The 18573-nt window shown below is 40.1% G+C and overlaps 1 protein-coding gene across 1 annotated transcript in view; it reads right to left on the reverse strand.

The window, feature by feature from the left end:
- Positions 1 to 6436, reverse strand: part of HNRNPLL (heterogeneous nuclear ribonucleoprotein L like) — a 49323-nt gene extending 42887 nt beyond the window's left edge. The window contains exon 1 of the mRNA XM_074204087.1: positions 6189 to 6436. Coding sequence (XP_074060188.1) covers positions 6189 to 6368 — 180 coding nt within the window. The 5' untranslated portion in view covers positions 6369 to 6436. The remainder of the gene's footprint in view (positions 1 to 6188) is intronic.
- Positions 6437 to 18573: the final 12137 nt, after the last annotated feature.

Below are 18573 nucleotides of genomic sequence, written 5' to 3' on the forward strand. Positions count from 1 at the left end.
AGTAGCTACTTAACAGGATTTTCTGAGATATATGTACAATAATGTGATAACAACCTTAAAGCACTACATAAGTATCAATTATTTTTATTATTACTTATACCTAGCATGCATCTCTCTCTATTGCTGAGTCACCTATAGTTATGATTTTTCAGAAATTGTGACTCTTCCAAGACTCATAGCCATATATTATCACCAAAAGAATATTGACATTAGAATAATGTGTTCTGGGAAGATTTATATGTACTTATGCAAAATGAAATGAGCAGAACCATGAAAATGTTATACGTAGTAACAGCAATATTGCTCAATGATTTAGTTATTTTCACCAATACAATGAATCAAGACCATTACAAAGGACCTGGAATGAAAATTGTTATTGACCTCCAGAGAAAGAACTGATGGAATCCAATGCAGTTTTTTTAATTTTATTTTTCTTGGGTTTGGTCCCCCCCCCCCAGGTCAGTGTTTTCTTCCACAACATAGTTAATACAGAAATGTTTTGCATATAGTTTCCTTTTCAAGAAGTGGAGAGGGGCAGCTAGGTGGCGCAGTGGATGGCCTTGGAGTCAGGAGTACCTAGGTTCAAATCCTGTCTCAGACACTTAATAATTAACTAGCTGTGTGGCCTTGGGTAAGCCACTTAACCCCATTTGCCTTGCAAAAAAATTAAAAACAAAAAAAAAAACAAAAGAAGTGGAGAGAGAAGAAAGGGAGGGAGAGAAGTCAAAATTTTAATAATTATTGTTCACTTGTTTCAGTCATGACAACTCTTCATGACTCCTTATTTGGCATTTTCACATAAAAGATACTGGAGTGGTCTGTGATTTCCTTTTCCAGCTTATTTTACATAAGAGGAACTGAGGCAAATAGGGTTAAGTGACTTGTCCAGGATCATACATCTACTAAGTATCTGAGGCTAGAATGAACTCAACAAGATGAGTGTTCCTGATTCCAAGTTCAATGCTCTATCTACTGGCCATTAGACATTAAAAATTGTTATAATTTAATTGGAAAAAATGTACATATATATATTAAATATCACTTTAAAATAGTATATCTTAGGTCCTCAAACCAAAAGCCATTAATACACCCACACAGACAGAAAAAAAAAGAAAAATGAATTTTGATGTTAGAATCACTGAAATTACACCATGATTTCTCACATAAATCTAATCCATTATCCTCTTTGTATTTAATTTTTTGCATAGTTCTTTGTTGATTTGCAATACCTGTCCAAGACACATTACCCAAATGGCCCACCCATCTAATTGAATATCATGGTCTGGACATTAGGCATTCTCCATCTATTTGTTTTTCCTGTGTGGATTTTTGGCAGTCATGCAAAAAGGAAACTCTACTGTTTGGTGCTTAATAAAATCAGCACAATATCATCCACAAAAACCCACAAGTCTTTACAATAATTCAGCAGGTTAATGACATATACTATCTACCTCCCAAGAGAGAAGTAATGGATTCAGGCTAAAGAAGGAGACATACATTTTTTGACATATCCAACGAGTGAATCTGTTTTGCTTGACTTTGAATCATTGTCAAAAAGGTTTTGCTTTCCCATTTTTTGTCCCCTGCTGGAGAGGCATGGGAAGGAGAACTGTTTGTTAAAAGGGGGGGGGGGGGGGAGTAAAAGAAGTGCTTGTTAACTAGGGTGAAGGGTTGGGGGGGAGTGAAACTGGGGGGGGGGGGTAAAAGTATTAATGACTAAGGACAGATTTGGTTTATGTGGATTAATGAAACCATAGTTTCTAAGGTCAGCTCCAGTCCAAACTTCCTCACTCTTCCTTTTCAACCCTCTAAGACTTCTCAGTTCAAAGACTATTCAATTACCAATATTTCTGGCCTCTGTTCTCTATCCCAATCCAGTCTGCTACTAAGGACTTACCAGCTGTAAAACAACTAAAGAACATGGACTTAAATTCTGACTCGACAAGATGATTGCTACTACCTTAGAGCAAAGAGTATATTTTTTACTTTGCCTCCTCTAAATAGAAGTAATGACGTTTGTCTTTCAGTCTCAAATAAGACCATGACATCAGGCGAGGTCATACCATGACAAGCAATTGGGGGTGGGGGCACTATGCTAAGTCACCAGCCTCACTTTCTCCTCCAGAGCCATCTGGATTCAATGATCAGATATGAATCAGAATGACTGGAGATGGCCCTGGATGTGAGGCTATCAGGGTTAAGTGACTTGTCCAAGATCACACAAGCTAGTTAAGGATCAAGTGTCTGAAGTTGGATTTGAACTCCTGTTATCCTGACTCCAAGGCCAGTGCTCTACTCACTGTGCCACCTAGATGCCCTTAAATAGAAATACAAATTCACAAAACCCTGATATAACACCACTGGGTCATCACCTTTTATAACATTTTCCCCACAAAACAATTCCCCTAAGGTGTTTTTCTAGTCCCAATGAACAAAGTTAGAGAAGGTAAGCCTGTATTGGGGGGGTTTTGAAAAAAAAATTATTCCAGATTTAATGAACACCAAAAAGTGAACATTCCATATAAAAAAGAACATTACCATAAAAAAGAAAAATAATTGTACGAGAAAATGTTGATCTCTTGGCACAGCTTTTCTTTTTTTTAAGTACCTACATATAACAAGTTACTTTCAAAGCTTTTCTTCTTCTATTGCCTTCTGAACTTTCTTCAATTCTCCTCTATGCTTCTAAAATGTTTCAAAGATCTTTTCTTTTCTCAACTTTTAGTACTACTACTGCTAGTTCTTCTCTTTCCACTTTCAAATAATCAAATACAAAGACAATTCTTGTAACAAATAAGCATAACTAGGCAAAACAAATCCACATATTTGCCACTGGGCTTATATTTATTAAAGTGAATGAATACTAGAGAATTAGGAGCTACTCTGCCTGCTGATTTTAAAGAGCAGTATAGCTGATCAATGACAAGACATGCCCTAAATTTCCTAGCTAGCACTTTAGACATATTTGACCTCAAACGGCACAAAAACTAAGAAGTGGGGGGGGGGGCCCGCGGGGCAGAGAAGATGAGAAAGCAGTCAAGACATCAGAGTCACTTCAGAATGAATATTTTTTTCATAAAAAGTAATAAACAATCTATATTGATAACTAAAGACAGTCATATCCTAAAATTCAAAACTATGCTATCACCTTTATCTGTTTCTTCAAATGGCATATAATAACACAGCTCAGCCATGAATAGCGGTGCTGATTCAAATCTTAAGGCTGTCAAATCTCAATCAGATCAGGCCACACTGATGAACAATTACTCCTTGACTAGGAGAATTCTCAGAACATAACTGTTAAGGGATGCTGTGGTTTTGCACTTCCAAAATAGGATCTGGGTTAACAAAATGAACTCTACTAAAATCAATATCCCACACCTATTCAGATATTTTGGGGTGCTTTTCCATCTCAACAAGCAATAAATGTCTGTCAATCTAGGCCTATTCAAGTGTACCAGACACTCTGAACTCAAGCAGTAACTATTCTACCAAAGGTATATTCCTGTATTTGAAATTATGAACCTTTATCTTGTCTATTCTCTTTTTTATGTATACATCTATATATAAAAAATAAACACGTTTTCACACTAAATAAGTTTATAATAACATCAATAAACTATTAAATATATAGATAATATAGTGACCCTCCTGCTTACTAACTGTCCAATATGGGAGAAAAAAGGAAAATTATACTCTAAACTCTTTCATACCAAAAGTCAAAAACCTTGAAAATTTCTATGAGAAAACCCCATCAACCCATTCAGAATGCCCAAATGATCTGCTACGGTAAAGTTTTCACGTGCTGTTATTGAGACCACTTTCTTACAGTTTAAGTGCTTTTCATTTTCCTGCTCATTTTGCAATCTCAATTCATTAATCTTTGGATTCAGAGATCATGAGAACCTAACTAGTCAGTCATCATTCACCATATTCATTTCATCTCAAGATTGAGCTATGGTCCTGTACCTACAAGATATAAAAAAGAGAAGGGGATAGCCAACATTTACCCACCCAATGTCTAACTCAAGAAGGTCAGCTCTCTTGTGCTTCCTCTGAGTCTTTTCCAAAAATCTCAGGTTCTTCTGTAAACCACCCTGTTGATCCTGAGTCCCTGACATTGGGAACAACAAAGTATGACAACATGGTGTCCCCTTCTCTTTTCCCCTCTCTTTGTTTTTCTTTCCTTAAAAGTTGGAAAGTTCCTCTGACTCCTGGTTTGGGGGCTAGTTCCTAAATTCAAAAAATCTAAAGTCATATTTCAGTCTTAAACTGTTTAAATCTAAATTTACAAATAAAAATTTAAAATCAAATATGAAGAAAGCTTTTTTGCCTCAAAAATAGAATTTACAAAAAAAAAAATTTTAACTCCATCCTATTCAAGTTTTTGCATCAACAGTCAATGGCAGCCAAGGGAAACTAAACAAGTCAAAAATCTTTGACAATTCAGACTAGGTGTTAGAAGACACATCATAAAATTGAAACATATACTACCCCTAATGTCCTAGTTAATCTCTCACATCCTACAATTGTCCTTAATGTAATATTACAACCATTATCATCACTATTTACTGAATGGTCCATTTTGCACAGTAATACAAAAATCTACTAAATCTTCCTTAAAGAGTTATATTTTGTTTCAACAACAATTATCACCAAACAAAAAAAATATTAATTCTTGCCCCTTCTAATTTTTAAACTAGTAAATTCCATAGGAATTTCCATAGGAAACAATACTTATCCATTAAAGCCTTTTATATTTATTTAAAGCACTTACTACATAGATTTTTCTACTCCATATTGAACACTTTAAGTACAAGATTGTGTCATACACACTTCCTTTAAACTGAAGTTAAAATAATTCTAGATAATGAAGCAATAGATAACTCTAAAAAAATAGATTAGAGATCATACTAATAGATTTTTATTAACATTTTTCTACTGTACAGATGTGGTTTCATTCTCATCTTTTTTGAAATGGGGGGGGATTTAAATACAGTACTGAGAAAAATGAGTTGCAATGTGTTTAATTGAATGTGGCTCTGCCACAGCCACATGTCAGTCTGCCCTCTCCTCAAAAATATATAGGCAGTAAAATAATTAAACACTTACACTCACCCTTATTTAAAATGTTGCTTTATGATTAAATAGGTCCTTCCCTTCTTTTACAAGTTTCTGAAAGTAAACTCGCTAAAGTTTTTTAACCACAAGACAAGTTCACTAAGGGTATCTTCTTCGCTAAGGCGCGCGCGTACACACACACACACAAACACAAAGATCTCGTTCGGCTTCAACAAAATCTAAATAACACTCGTTAAAAGACACACGGGTACCTGAAGACTACTTAAAAGATTATGAAAACAAAGAACTTGCAAAAGATTTAATTAAATTCAAAGGCTTTAAGATTTCTGTTTCCTCTCCCCCTTTCTATACTCCACTGAATTAACTTGAAAAATGCCACACAAAATACAAGTTCTGTTTAATGCGGACAGTACCACTGCTCCTGGTGTGAAGAAGGGCTGGTGGTGGCGGGAGGGTGCGGTCAGTGATGCCTCCAACAGGTAAATGCGAAGGTGCATCATTTAATGGACTAGGAGAAAGGAGAGGATGCCGTGGAAGGCCGGGCCACGGAAATGTATTTTTTTAAGCAGAACTGTTAATAATTATGAAAAATCACAACAGATAAATTATAATAACTTGTCACAAAAGGAACCAGTCTGCGGGTCAAATATTTTAGTCCGAGGTTGAATAATTCAAAATTTAAGAAACTGCTGCTTGTTTTCAAAGCAAATGATTACGGCGGATCTAGCCACAGGCAATGAAGAAATGAAGTTTTCCTTATTAAACAGATCTCATTCTGACATATATCAAAACAGTCCCTCACGGTCCTACATAACCGCTTCTGTGCAGAACGTTTTCTGTTTCTTTCTTCTTGCACGGACCGGCTCCTGCCCCAGAGAAAGCCGAGAGGCTGGCGTGCAGCCCGGCTGCCGTTGGCATCGCTCCCCGCTCCCGCCGCGGACCCGCCGGGCCGGACGCCCCCGGCCCCGGCCCGAGCCCCGAGCCCTTCCAGCCCCCCGCCCCCGCCCCGGCCACAACAAAGGCCCGGCCGCGGCCCCCGCCCCTGCGCGCCTCTGGGGCCGGGCCGGGCCGGGCGGCGGCGCGGGGCCCGGGGAGCGCTTTGTTACCGGCTGAGAGTAGCTGCGGCCGCCTCCCTCGCCCCCGCCGCGGGGCGCGGGCTCCCGCCGGCTCTCGCCTTCCTCGGCCGAGTAGTCGATCTCGCCCTCCTCCGTCTTGAGGCGCTTGGCCTGGCTCTCGTACTCCCGCTCCTCGTAGGGCTCGCCCGGGGAGGACGACGAGGAGGACATGGCGGCGGGCGCGGCGCGGGCCGAGGGGACCGGCCGGGCTGGGCAGGCCGGGCGCCGCCGCCGCCGCCGCCGTCGGAGCGCGCAGCCCTAGGGGATCCGCACGCGAGCGGGCGGGCGGGCGGCCGGAGGATGGAGCCGGCTGGGGGCCGCCCCGGGAGGAGCCTCCCTCGGGAGAGGCCGCTCCCCCTGCTCACCGGCGCCAACGGGCCCGCGCGGCCGCGGCCTCCTCCTCCGCCTCCGCCTCCGCCTCCGCCGCCGGCCCTGGCCGGGGGGACGCCGCGCACCGGAGGGGTGGGGGCGGGGCGGGGGCGGGACGACTGCGGGACGGCCGCTTCCGGTCCTCCCTCCTCCCCCGCCCTCGGGGGTCTGAGTCCCCGCCGCCGCCGCCCGGGATCGGGATCCAGCCGCAGCCCCGCCGGCCCCGCCTCCCCCCAGGATCCCCTCTCCTATTGGCCGTCGCGGCCACGGACCCGCGCTCCTATTGGCTCGCCGATCTGTTTGTCCGCCGCCTGCCCTTCCCATCCCCGTTCCCCTGGCCCTGGGGTCGCGGAGCGCGCGGCCTCGGCAGGCTGGGCCCGGGCCGGCCTCGGGGCCGGCCTCGGGGCCCGCCTCGGGGCCGGCCCCCGCGGCCCGCAGCCGCGCTCCCCGGGCGAAGCGACGGGCAGACACTCGAGAGCAGCGAGGAGGTGGCGGTTAACCGCTGCTCCCGCTTATTTAAATAAAGGCGCTTCAGAGCCCAGCAAGGAAACCCACTGGAGGCCGCTGGGCCCCGCCGCCTCCCCGAGGAGTCCGAAAGCGGCGGGGCCCGGCCCGGGGCGCCCGGGGCGCCGGAGACGCGGCCGCGCGGGACTGCGGAGCCGGGCCCCGCAGCTGCTCGTGGCCCCGAGCGCCTCCCGGGCCCGCGACCGGCGGACGAGGAAACTGAGGCAGGCGCGGCCTCGAGCCCCCCAGGGCCCACGTCCGAGGCAGCGAGCCGCCCCACATGCAGCGCTTTCTCTCCTTTTCCTCCTTCCTTAATGGGGGGGGGGGGGGTTCTCCTTGACTCATCCTCTAGCCCCCAGCTCACCTAACCAGCACTTGGCTTTGAGCCTCCTCTATGGTTTTCCTCGCTGGGGGGCACCACTACCAGACTGGAAAAACTTGGGGCACGCTGGGCTGCCAGCGGGCCCCCCACCCAACAGCAGGGCCCTGGGCGATCTTTCCGAAGATGAGCTGCCAAAGGATGCAGGGGCCGTGGTTCTGGGGGACAGGAGGCGCTCCCACCGTGGCATCACCGACTTCAAGCCTCGGAGGAGCCTCCCCTAGTAACGGGCTGCAGAGCTGACGGTCGGCATTTCCCACACCGACCTTCCTGCAATCCTTCCTGCAATTCCCGGAGTCACTGCAGATAGGCACAATCCATCCCCTTTCCAAGGAGGAATTTAGTGCAAAGAGGATTCATCACCCTAACCCTTTAATCCTTACAATACATTAGATTGTAAACTCCTCGAGGACAGGAACTGCCTTTAGCTCATTTTGTATCCCACCCCAGTCCAGTGCCTATTGCTTAGAGGCTAAATAAATATTGACTTGACTGAAGCTGATTTTTCCCCTTAACTTGCATAGGTACTATAAAATATGAGCTACTAGGAGTGATAGCCCACTGTAGGTCTTTTAACTCCTTGTATATGAGAGAAATTAATGTCAGAAGAGTCAAAGGAGAAATTGTCTATACCTCAGCAACATAAAATAAATTTGTTAGAAAGGATCAGCAGTGACGCACTTATGATTCCAATCTGGGGCCTTGAGCTATAGTTACGAAAACAACAACAAAGGAAACAATCCTTGACTAAGGGAATATCACAGGTACAAAAAAATGGATCTTATAAGGCCTCTATTTTCATCTTCCCTCAGTTTCTTCACTGAAATGTGAGTTTCTAGTTCCTATTTCTCAGGCTACTTAGGTGTTTTCTCACCATCTATATTCCTTTTCTTTTTTCAAAGCAGTTCCTTTCCACTGAAAAAGACATCTCTCTTATTGTTGACAGTGTTTTGTTATAAATTGTTCTGTGCCTTATAATTCCCAATGCCTATCATATATTTAAATTCAATCTTATGCTCTTTACACAACACTTCACAACTATAATCATTTTCATGAGATTGCAGGTGCACACTCACAAGGGATACAGGAAGCAATTAAGCTTTTGATATAAAACAAGTTAAAAGAAAATGGTCAAGAGGGGAATGGATTTTTTTAAGGAGCTAAATTACATATAAAAAGAAAGCCACACATAAGAAAATGTCATTGGCAAATCAGTACAGTTAGGGTAATGTATAGTAATCAAATTCAAAATATTTCTTACGATGGTGAAAGTATTTCCCAAACTTCCATATATATGTATATATATATATATATATATATATATATATATATATACATATATATATACACATATATATATGTATATATATACACACACATATATACACGTGTATACACACATGTATATGTATGTATATATACATGTATGCACACGTGTATATGTATGTATATATACATGTATACACACACTCTATTCACAGATTCCACCACCTATAAATCCTTCCTTCAAGGTCCAATTCATATTGGAAATCCTCCATGAAAACTTCCCTTTCTCACAACTGGAAGTGTTTTTTCTTTCCTCTGAAATGAGCATTTTCAAACTCCCAATTCAATAAGTGAATTATTACCTGGTAAAATGTAATTCATATTATTTGCTAAGAATTAGAGCATTGTACATTGTTTACCACACAAGCAGTAAACCAGAAGAGTATAAACCAAATCCCTAAATTCAAAAACACCCCAAAGTTGAAAAAGTAGCTACAATGAACATTATTATAAATCCAGCATATTGTTACCTATTGTAATTGTTGCTGCCATGTTAAAGTCTTATCTGATTCTTTGTGACCCCATTTGGGCTGGGGGCGTGGTTAAGCTATTGGAGTGGTTTGCCATTTCCTTCTCCAGCTCACTTTACAGATGAGAAAACTGAGGCAAACAGGGTTTAGTGCCCTTGCTTAGGGTCCCAAGTTTTCTTGACAAAGACACAGGAATGGTTATGTAACCTCCCCCCCTCCCAATTCAATAAATTCCAGAGGCTTCCTATTTCCTCCTAGATCAAATAGAATTTTATATTAGTAATTTAAAACCCTCCATAACCTGACCCCTTCTACTTTCTCAGTCTTATAAATTGACTCATCCTGATATCTTTTATAATCCAATGACTACCTCTTTGCTATTCTTAAAAGAGAAACCACTATCTCCTGCTAGGTTCCTTTTGACGGGCTGTCCCCAAACCTTTACTTCCTTCTTTCTTATTTCTATGTCCTTGTCCTTCTATCTTCCATTAAATCTCAGTTAAAATCCCTCCTATGAGAAGCCTTTTCCAATTTCCTTAGTATTACTTGTCTTCCCTCTGTGGATGATCTTCAATTTATTTTATATATATATATATATATATATATATATATATATATATATATATATATATATATATATATATATGTGTGTGTGTATATATATATATACATATATATGTATACATATATACATATATACACACATCTTTTTTGTATCTAATTATTTACATATTCTTCTCTTCCTAATTGGACTGTGAATTCCGTGAAAACAAGAACTTTTTTTTAACCATTCTTTGTAACCTCAGGCTTTATTTTTTTTTTAATTTATTTAGGATTTTGCAAGGCAATTGGCGTTAAGTGGTTTGCCCAAGGCCACACAGCTAGGTAATTATTAAGTGTCTGAGGTTGGATTTGAACTCAGGGACTCCTAATTCCAGGGTCGGTGCTCTATTCACTGTGACACCTAGCCTCCCCTAACCTCAGGCTTTAACTGAAATACTTGATCAATAGTAAGCACTTGATAAATGCTCATTGACTGACTTATTTTTTTTTTTTGTCTTTCTAGCCTAGCAGTTAGCATAGTGCCTTGGACACATATAACATGTCCTTAATAAATGCTTGTTTGTTTTAAGTCTGCAATTTTAAGTATTTATTCTCTACTCCTTTGAAAAGTTATTCTAATTTCCAATGTCCTGACATAGATCAGATTTGCCCTTTACCTTCTTTATCATTTCTTTGTGAAATGGACTTTCTTTTTTTGTTGAAATCCATCATTCTGTCCTATAACGTGTAAACTATGGGGGCCATTCTTAGCCCTTCTACCCGCTTTTCTACAAAGGAGGCCAGTCTTCATGTTGAGCATAGATAATAGTCATGGCATAGAACCTATGCTGGTCATTGACAAATTCTCCTTATTTTCTATACTTGCTGGGAATGAGATCCTCAATTTTTGTCTTTCTTGGCGGTAGCTTCCCTGCAGAATACAAGAGAATAAGGTATTGGGGGGGGGGGGGGCTAGCCAGCTGCTTTCTCTCTCCTCAAAATTTTCCAGAAGTTCATCAGTATTGTACATCACTGTCATGATGGCATGTTTGCACAGATTCTCTATGGATAATGGATAAGCTCTTGAGCTTTCCCAGTCACCAGTGAAGGAAGAAAGACTGTGTGTATGCTCTCAAGTTTTTTAAAAGAATGATGTTTTCAGGATGTTGTCAGATGCCTTCAACAAGGACAAAAAAAGGCATCAAGGTCAGTTGCTAAGCTAAGGGTAAATTACTTAACTTGAAAAGGCTACAAGCCAAGATTAAAGTGGAGGAATATCAGCATAAGATTTTTTTTATCTCAAATGATTGGGCACTCAATACAACCTCTGAGGCTGAGATGCAATAATGCATGGATGGATTCTCTGCTACTTATGCTAATTTTAGTTTAACAATCAACACTAAGCACAGGTTCTTCACTAAGTAGTACCACCCATCCATACATGGAACCACCACTTGTAGCAAATGGAAAAATTTTGAATACTATGAATAAGTTCACTCACCTTGGTAATCTCCATTCCAGGGACATACACATAGATGATAAGGTTGACACACATATTGCCAAAGCTAGCTCAATGTTTGAGAGGCTCCAAAGGATAGTATGGAAAAGAGAAGGTATTAGACTGACAACTAAATTGGAGTTCCACAGAGCTATTGGGCTGACCTTACTAGTATATGCCTTTGAAACCTGGACAATATGCCTGTGCCATTTTGGGAAACTGAAGGTCATTTGGCAAGAGAAGGCCTGATTGCTGAGGTCCTTTATCAGGTTAAAAAGCATTCTAACTCTACTGCAGAGAATACCACTCTAATGAGTTGTCTAGCCATGTTACTCAAATGTCAAAAATTTGCCTAAAAGACCTTTTTTGCAGAGAACTCACACAAGGCAGACACTCACACAGAAGTGGGAAGAAATAATACAAGGTTATTCTCAAAGTATCTCTGGAGACCTTGGGAATTAATTATACGATATGTACTGGCAAAGGACCACCCAGCATGACATGGTCCAAAAAGATGCTTGGGGTGAAGCAGAATTTCAGTTGCTCAAAAGAAATATGAAATGTACAAATGTAGAGAAAAATGTATATTCATGTGGACTATTTGTGCCAACCTTCAGTAGATTCTCTGAGTTCATGTTAGTCTCATCAGCCACAGTCAGACACACTCCAACATAATGATGTTGTTTTGTTCCTTTTCTATAAACAATGACAACCAACCAATCAACCTCTGAGGGTGGAACTGGAAAACAGTGACCTAATTTGCAGCATGAAAGATTTGAGACTAAGAAAGTATAATTATTGATCACCCAAAAGGGAATGGAAAGATATGTGGTGGGCATGAAGCAAATGCAGCATAGTAACAATGACACATATAAACAAAAAGTGTTGAAATGTTTATTGCATTTAGAGAAACTTACCAGGTTCTTAGAACTACTATTTAACTAGGGGTTTTTTAGCTTACTTATTGCCCTTTTTGCAAATTAATGCATGTTCTAGAAAACAAATATATGTACTAAAATAAATTCAACATTTTAATTGAAGAAAATTATGTGCTGCTATGTGCAGGATGCTATGCTAAACATTAGCGTTAGACTTCAATGAATCTGAGATCCCATCCATATGGGTATTACCCCTTAATATAGAATCCATCCTAGTCATACCTTCTCATCCTTAATAATTCATATCCATGTTCTGCCTCTTCTCAATATATAGACATATATGTGTATATACACATTGCTTGTTATCCTTCCCGGTTGAAGAGGTACAAAATGGCACCACTATGTGTTTTTTAGGCAAATGTATGTTTGGCATTTGAACAACATGGTCAGACAACCATTGGAGATGTGTTTTCTGCAGTAGAGCTAAAATACTTGGCAATTTAGCTTGAGAAAGGACTTCAGTGTTCAGTACCTTCTCTTGCCAGGTGATCTTTAGAATCTTCTTAAAACAATTCAAATGAAAGCAATGTACTGGTATTATAGCCTAGGTTTCATAGGCATTCAACAATGAGATCAGTAAACTGCTTTGTAGACCTTCAGTTTGGTAGGCAAGTCGGGCAAGACCAGTACCTCTGGTGAACCCTTTTGAGAACTGCTTTCCATTTTTGGTATCTACCTACCACCTGTCAACTGTGACCCTAAGAAATCGTAGCATGTACAGCTGCTTTACCACAGTGAACTATTTTGGCAGATGGGCTAAATCAGTTGAGGGTAAGCAAGGGCCCTCAAATCTATTGGTGATTTAAGGCGATGTCTACCCCAAGCATGTAAAGACTTTCCTAGCAGAATGCAAGGATGAGAAAATTTATAACAATCATAACAGTGGCAGGCAGGCACTGTGGAGTAGTTAGAACTTGATTAGACATGAGACATTACATCTACTGCATCCCAGGCATGGCCAGTCATCTTAACTTTTGTCTCTATTGAACTAACAGCTTCATGCAACTCTGTCTCACTTAAATCTAGTATGTGTGTGTGTGTGTGTGTGTGTGTGTGTGTGTGTGTGTGTCAAAAGACATAATTCATACCATTTTGCCATTTTTAATCTACCTCACAATGCTGTGGTAATGGACAAATGATGAAGCTGCAGGTATAGATACATAGGGAGCTGTAATCAAAACCCTGCACACAGGAAACCAGGCCATAATGTCATCTTCTCACTAGACTGAAGTAGCGGTAGAATTCTGCAACCCCCTGGGTATTTGAGTGACCTTTTTTAAGGATCACACTGCTCACCTCCAGATCTGAAAAAAAAATCTGGAACAGATACCCTAAAAAGTGTCTGCTTCACCTAACAGAATTCTGGCCTGGTTATTATATATACAGCAGGGAAGGATCTTATCCTGTGGATGAAATATCAAAAAAAGGAGAAAAATTTTTTGCAAAGATGATCCACTCATCCTTGATACATGGAATGTGCACTTGTTTGTGTACAACATAAAATCCAATATACCTGAAAGACAAACCGTTCTTGTTGCAAGAGAACTCAAAAGGTATTGCATAAAAATAGAAGCCTTGAGTAAGACAAGGTTGACAGATTAAGGTCAATTTATCAAAGTCAGAGTTGAATACACATTTTTCTAGAGTGGCAACAATGATGGGGAGTGCCATGAAGCTGGCATAGATTTCACAATCAAAACTAATCTAGGGGTCAGCTAGGTGGCACAGTGGATAGAGCACCAGCCCTGGAGTCAGGAGTACCTGGGTTCAAATCTGACCTCAGACACTTAATAATTACCTAGCTGTGTGGCCTTGGGCAAGCCACTTAACCCTATTATATTGCAAAAACTAAAAACAAAACAAAAAAGTCAACAAGTTTGTTTGCTTCCCAAAAGTAATTAATGACAGATTCATGACAATATGATTGCCATTTGTGGGAAAACACCATGCCATCAGTATCAATGCATATGCTCCCACCATGATGAAACCTGATTAAGTCAAAGAAAAAATTATGACTAACAGGAGACCCTCATCATTTTTGAGGCAAAAGAGCAAAAGTTTATAATTCTAGTTGACTTTAATACCAGAGTAGACAGAGACTAACAGATATAGTAGGGAGTTCTTGGGAGGAATGGAGTTGGAAACAGCAAGAATAACTGTCATTTACTTTTTTTTTTTTGCAAGGCAAATGGGATTAAGTGGCTTGCCCAAGGCCACACAGCTAGGTAATTATTAAGTGTCTGAGGTCGGATTTGAACCCAGGTACTCCTGACTCCAGGGCTGGTGCTTTATCCACTGCGCCACCTAGCCGCCCCCCTGTCATTTACTTTTGAAGACGTGTATCTCATGACCTTCTCATAACCAATATTGTCTTCCATTTACCTAAATACAATTAAATTTTGTGGATGCACCCTTGCAATAAGCATTGACATGCTATTGAAGGAGAAGAGACAGACAGAATGTGAGAGAAAATGTGTGTTACAGACTGTCGAACTGGTCATAGACTTATACTCTCCATGTTAAACATTCACATGAAACAAAACTGGCAGCCCCAAGACAAGACAACTGCCAGGAGACAATGTCTACTGATTAGAGAACTTCTCTGTATAGGAAAAGTTTGTTACTGATGTGGAGGAAAAGCTGCATCAACAGCTGACAATAGCAAAGCATAAAAGGAGTTGGCAGCTGTCAGGGATTGTGACATATGGCATCATCTGGGCCAGAACATTGTAAACATCAGAAATGGTCCGATGAAAATGATGGAAAACTTCAGAAGTTTCTAAATGAAAAAGGGGAACTCCACAAGGTTTACTAGCAGTAGAGTTTATCCACCTCTAAGAAGGCAGTGTTAAACTCTAACAAAAGTAAAGTACACGTGATGCTTAGAGATGCAGGATTCTTGGCTCAGTAAGAATGTAGATGAAACTCAGTTTTATGGTGATCATAACAATCCATAGCACTTTTATTATGCCTGAAAGTTTATTTATGAGCCAAAGAACTTTGGTGCATCTTGACTACTCAATCCAAAGGACTTTTATTATGCTCAGAAGACTATTTATGGGTCAAAGACCTTTGGTGCCTCTCAACTCCTCAGTGTTGATGGAACCACATTGATTAGTGATAGGGACACGATCCTGGAGAGGTGAACTGAACACTTCCATTGAGTCCTCAACAGTCCATTAATCAACCAATTTTGAAGCCATGGATTGTTTACCTCAAATTAAAGTCAATCTCTCACTAGTTGAACTTCTAACTGAAGAAGAGATTTTAAATGCCATTAGGCTACTCTCATCCATGAAAGTTTATGTTATTGATTCTATGCCAGTAGAGATTTACAAAGTAAATCTCTTTCTGGGTTATATGGCAAGAGGAGTTCAAGGATGTCTACATTGTATATTTCTACAAAGAAAAAGGAATTAGATTGCCTTGTGACAATCACAGGGAGGTCTCTTAGTAATTGCCAGCAAGATTTTTGCCAAAGTCCCTCTTGGGCTAATCCTTCACAATTTTTTTTTTTTAGGTTTTTGCAAGGCAAAAGGGATTAAGTGGCTTGCCCAAGGCCACACAGCTATGTAATTATTAAGTGTCTGAGACCAGATTTGGACCCAAGTACTCCTGATTCCAGGGCCAGATTTGAACCCAGGTATTCCTGGGCCGGTGCTTTATACACTATGCCACCTAGCTGCCCCTATCCTTCACAATTGTAAATCGTTTATTAGACTGATTATAGTGATTCTCAGCTCTATCAACAATGCTTTTGATATTCCTATCTCTCCACAAGTCTACTAACAATGATTATCCTTCCCTGACTACTTAAGAAGCTATATAATAAAACTTCAGGGTTGTTTTGATTTGAATTATTCTGATTGTTAATGATTTGGGACATTCATATGTTTATTAAGAGTTTATCATTATTCCTTTGATAACTGCCCATTCATTTCTTGTCACCCTTTATTTTATAGGAAATGAGTAATTATGATTTTGATCTTTGCCCCAACTAGTCAATGGTCTGACTATAAACAAGAAAAATGATTCTGGCATGATTACCACATCAGCAGCTTCTAGTTTCTATCACTCTATTGTCAAAATTTATAGCATTCACTTAGTCCAGTTCTTCCTTCATTAAAATCTTTCACTGATACCAAATTGTGCCTTATAGATTACTTTGACCATTTCAAAAGGTTAAACCCAATTTTAGGCAGACCTTACCCAGTCAAAAAACATTCTAATGTGCATGTAGACAGAAACCCTAAGGACAATCCTATTTGGTGACTTGTTTAACTTAACTAGATATCAACAAAGGTATCATTTTTTTTTAGGTTTTTTTGCAAGGCAAATGGGGTTAAGTGGCTTGCCCAAGGTCACACAGCTAGATAATTATTAAGTGTCTGAGGCAGGATTTGAACTCAGGTACGCCTGACTTCAGGGCAGGTGCTCTATCCACTGTGCCACCTAGCCAGCCCCAAAGGTATCATTTTTAATAACAGTTCCACTAAAATGGGTAAAGGAAAAACAATTACTGATTGAAGGAACCTTATCAACTTGACTTTTTTGTTTTTTTTTATTAAAGATTTTATTTATTTTCGTTTACAATTTTTCCCCCAATCTTACTTCCCTCCCCCCACCCCACCACCGAAAGCAATTTGTCAATCTTTATATTATTTCCATGTTGCATTGATCCAAATTGAGTGTTACTGAGAGAGAAATCAAGTTGTTTTAATGAAAAATCAGGGAATCCTTTGGAAGTTTTTTTTCCACATTTCACTTTCACTCAGTCTCGAGTTAAAAAAAATAGATCTATTTCTCTCTCAGTCAGGGGAAAATTCTTTTTCTTTTTATCTTCTGCAGGAATTAAGTAACTATTGTTTCTAGTAAAAGTTGTGGTATCTACAGTTGCTATAACATTTTTATGAAATATGCTTTTGAAGCCTCATAAAAAGTTTTAAAATGGGCTATTATTTATGAGAAATTTAAATCAGGCCTATAAAATAAAAATCATACTTACCACTTTACAATGACATATCATGAAATAAATTCATGACATTATAACCTAGTTAGCTACTTCTAGCATGAAATATTCTTTTCTTTGTAAAGAGGGTAGAACCTTTATTATCTTACCAGTGAATCATTCCTTTTTATATACTACTGAATTCTTCAACTTTTAATGATAAATTATAAAACTGCTTTGTCTTCATGTTCAGCCTAGCTCTGACAATATAAGGTTGTATCTTTGACAATTTAGTTCTTCTAGGCCCAAAGGGCAATAAAACTGTGCATACCCCTTGACCTAGCAATATCACTGTTAGCTCTGTATCCCAAAGAGATCACAAAGAAGGGAAAAAGATCCACATGCACAAGAATATTCAAAGCAGCTCTTTCTATCATGGCAAAGAATATTAGGAACTGAGGGAATACTCCATTGGAGAATGACTGAACAAGTTCTGCTGGATGAATATAATGAAATATTATTGCTCTATAAAAAACAATGAGCAGGCAGATTTCAAAAAAACCTGTAAAAATTTACATAAATTGATGCTGAGAGAAGTAAGCAGAACCAGGGCAACATTAAATACTTTAACAGCAACATTGCAATGATCAGTTATGATAGATTTAGTTCTTCTCAGCAATACAGTGATCAAAAACAATTATAAAAGACCTGTGATGGGAAATGCCATCCACATCCAGAGAAAGTCCTTAGATTTAATCAGCAGGGGAACATTGTTAACTTTGGAGAGATCAGTTTCAGTTAAATGATGGAAGTCAGGCATCAGACTGCAGAGTCAAGAAAAAGAGGGAGAAGAAATGAAGTGGTGGCAATGACTATGGACAGTCTACTCAAAAAGTTTGACCTTGAAAGGAAGGAGAGATAGAAAATGGTAACTATTCAGGATGGATGAATCAAATGAGCGTTTTTTGAGGTGGAAAATGTAGGCAGAAGTGAAGTATCTAGTAAAACGAATGAAAATTAAGAGTGGGGAATAAATAGAGGGGACAATCTGCTGGAGAAGATGGGATGCAATGGAATCACTTTTAAATGTAGGGGAGTTTGCCTTGCCAAGAAGGACCATCTTTTCATTTGAGTGAAGGAGTAGATAGTGAGAAAGGCATTTATATAATGTGAGTTGAGGAAGTAATAAGAAGGAGCCCTTAGCAAATGCCTTCACTTTTCATTATCTGAAAGGAACTGACTTTGACAAAAACAATTGTCCCAATCTAATTCAACAGTTTGGGGACTTCATAAAAAATTGATACAGGTCAGTAGTTCATGATGCACAGGACACTAAGTTTTTATTACATTACCTTTTACCTTAAAGGAAAAACCCAGCTCCTAATATGAAACCCAAGGATT

The sequence above is a fragment of the Macrotis lagotis genome, chromosome 1 (assembly GCF_037893015.1).
Source record: "Macrotis lagotis isolate mMagLag1 chromosome 1, bilby.v1.9.chrom.fasta, whole genome shotgun sequence".
NCBI lineage: Eukaryota > Metazoa > Chordata > Mammalia > Peramelemorphia > Peramelidae > Macrotis > Macrotis lagotis.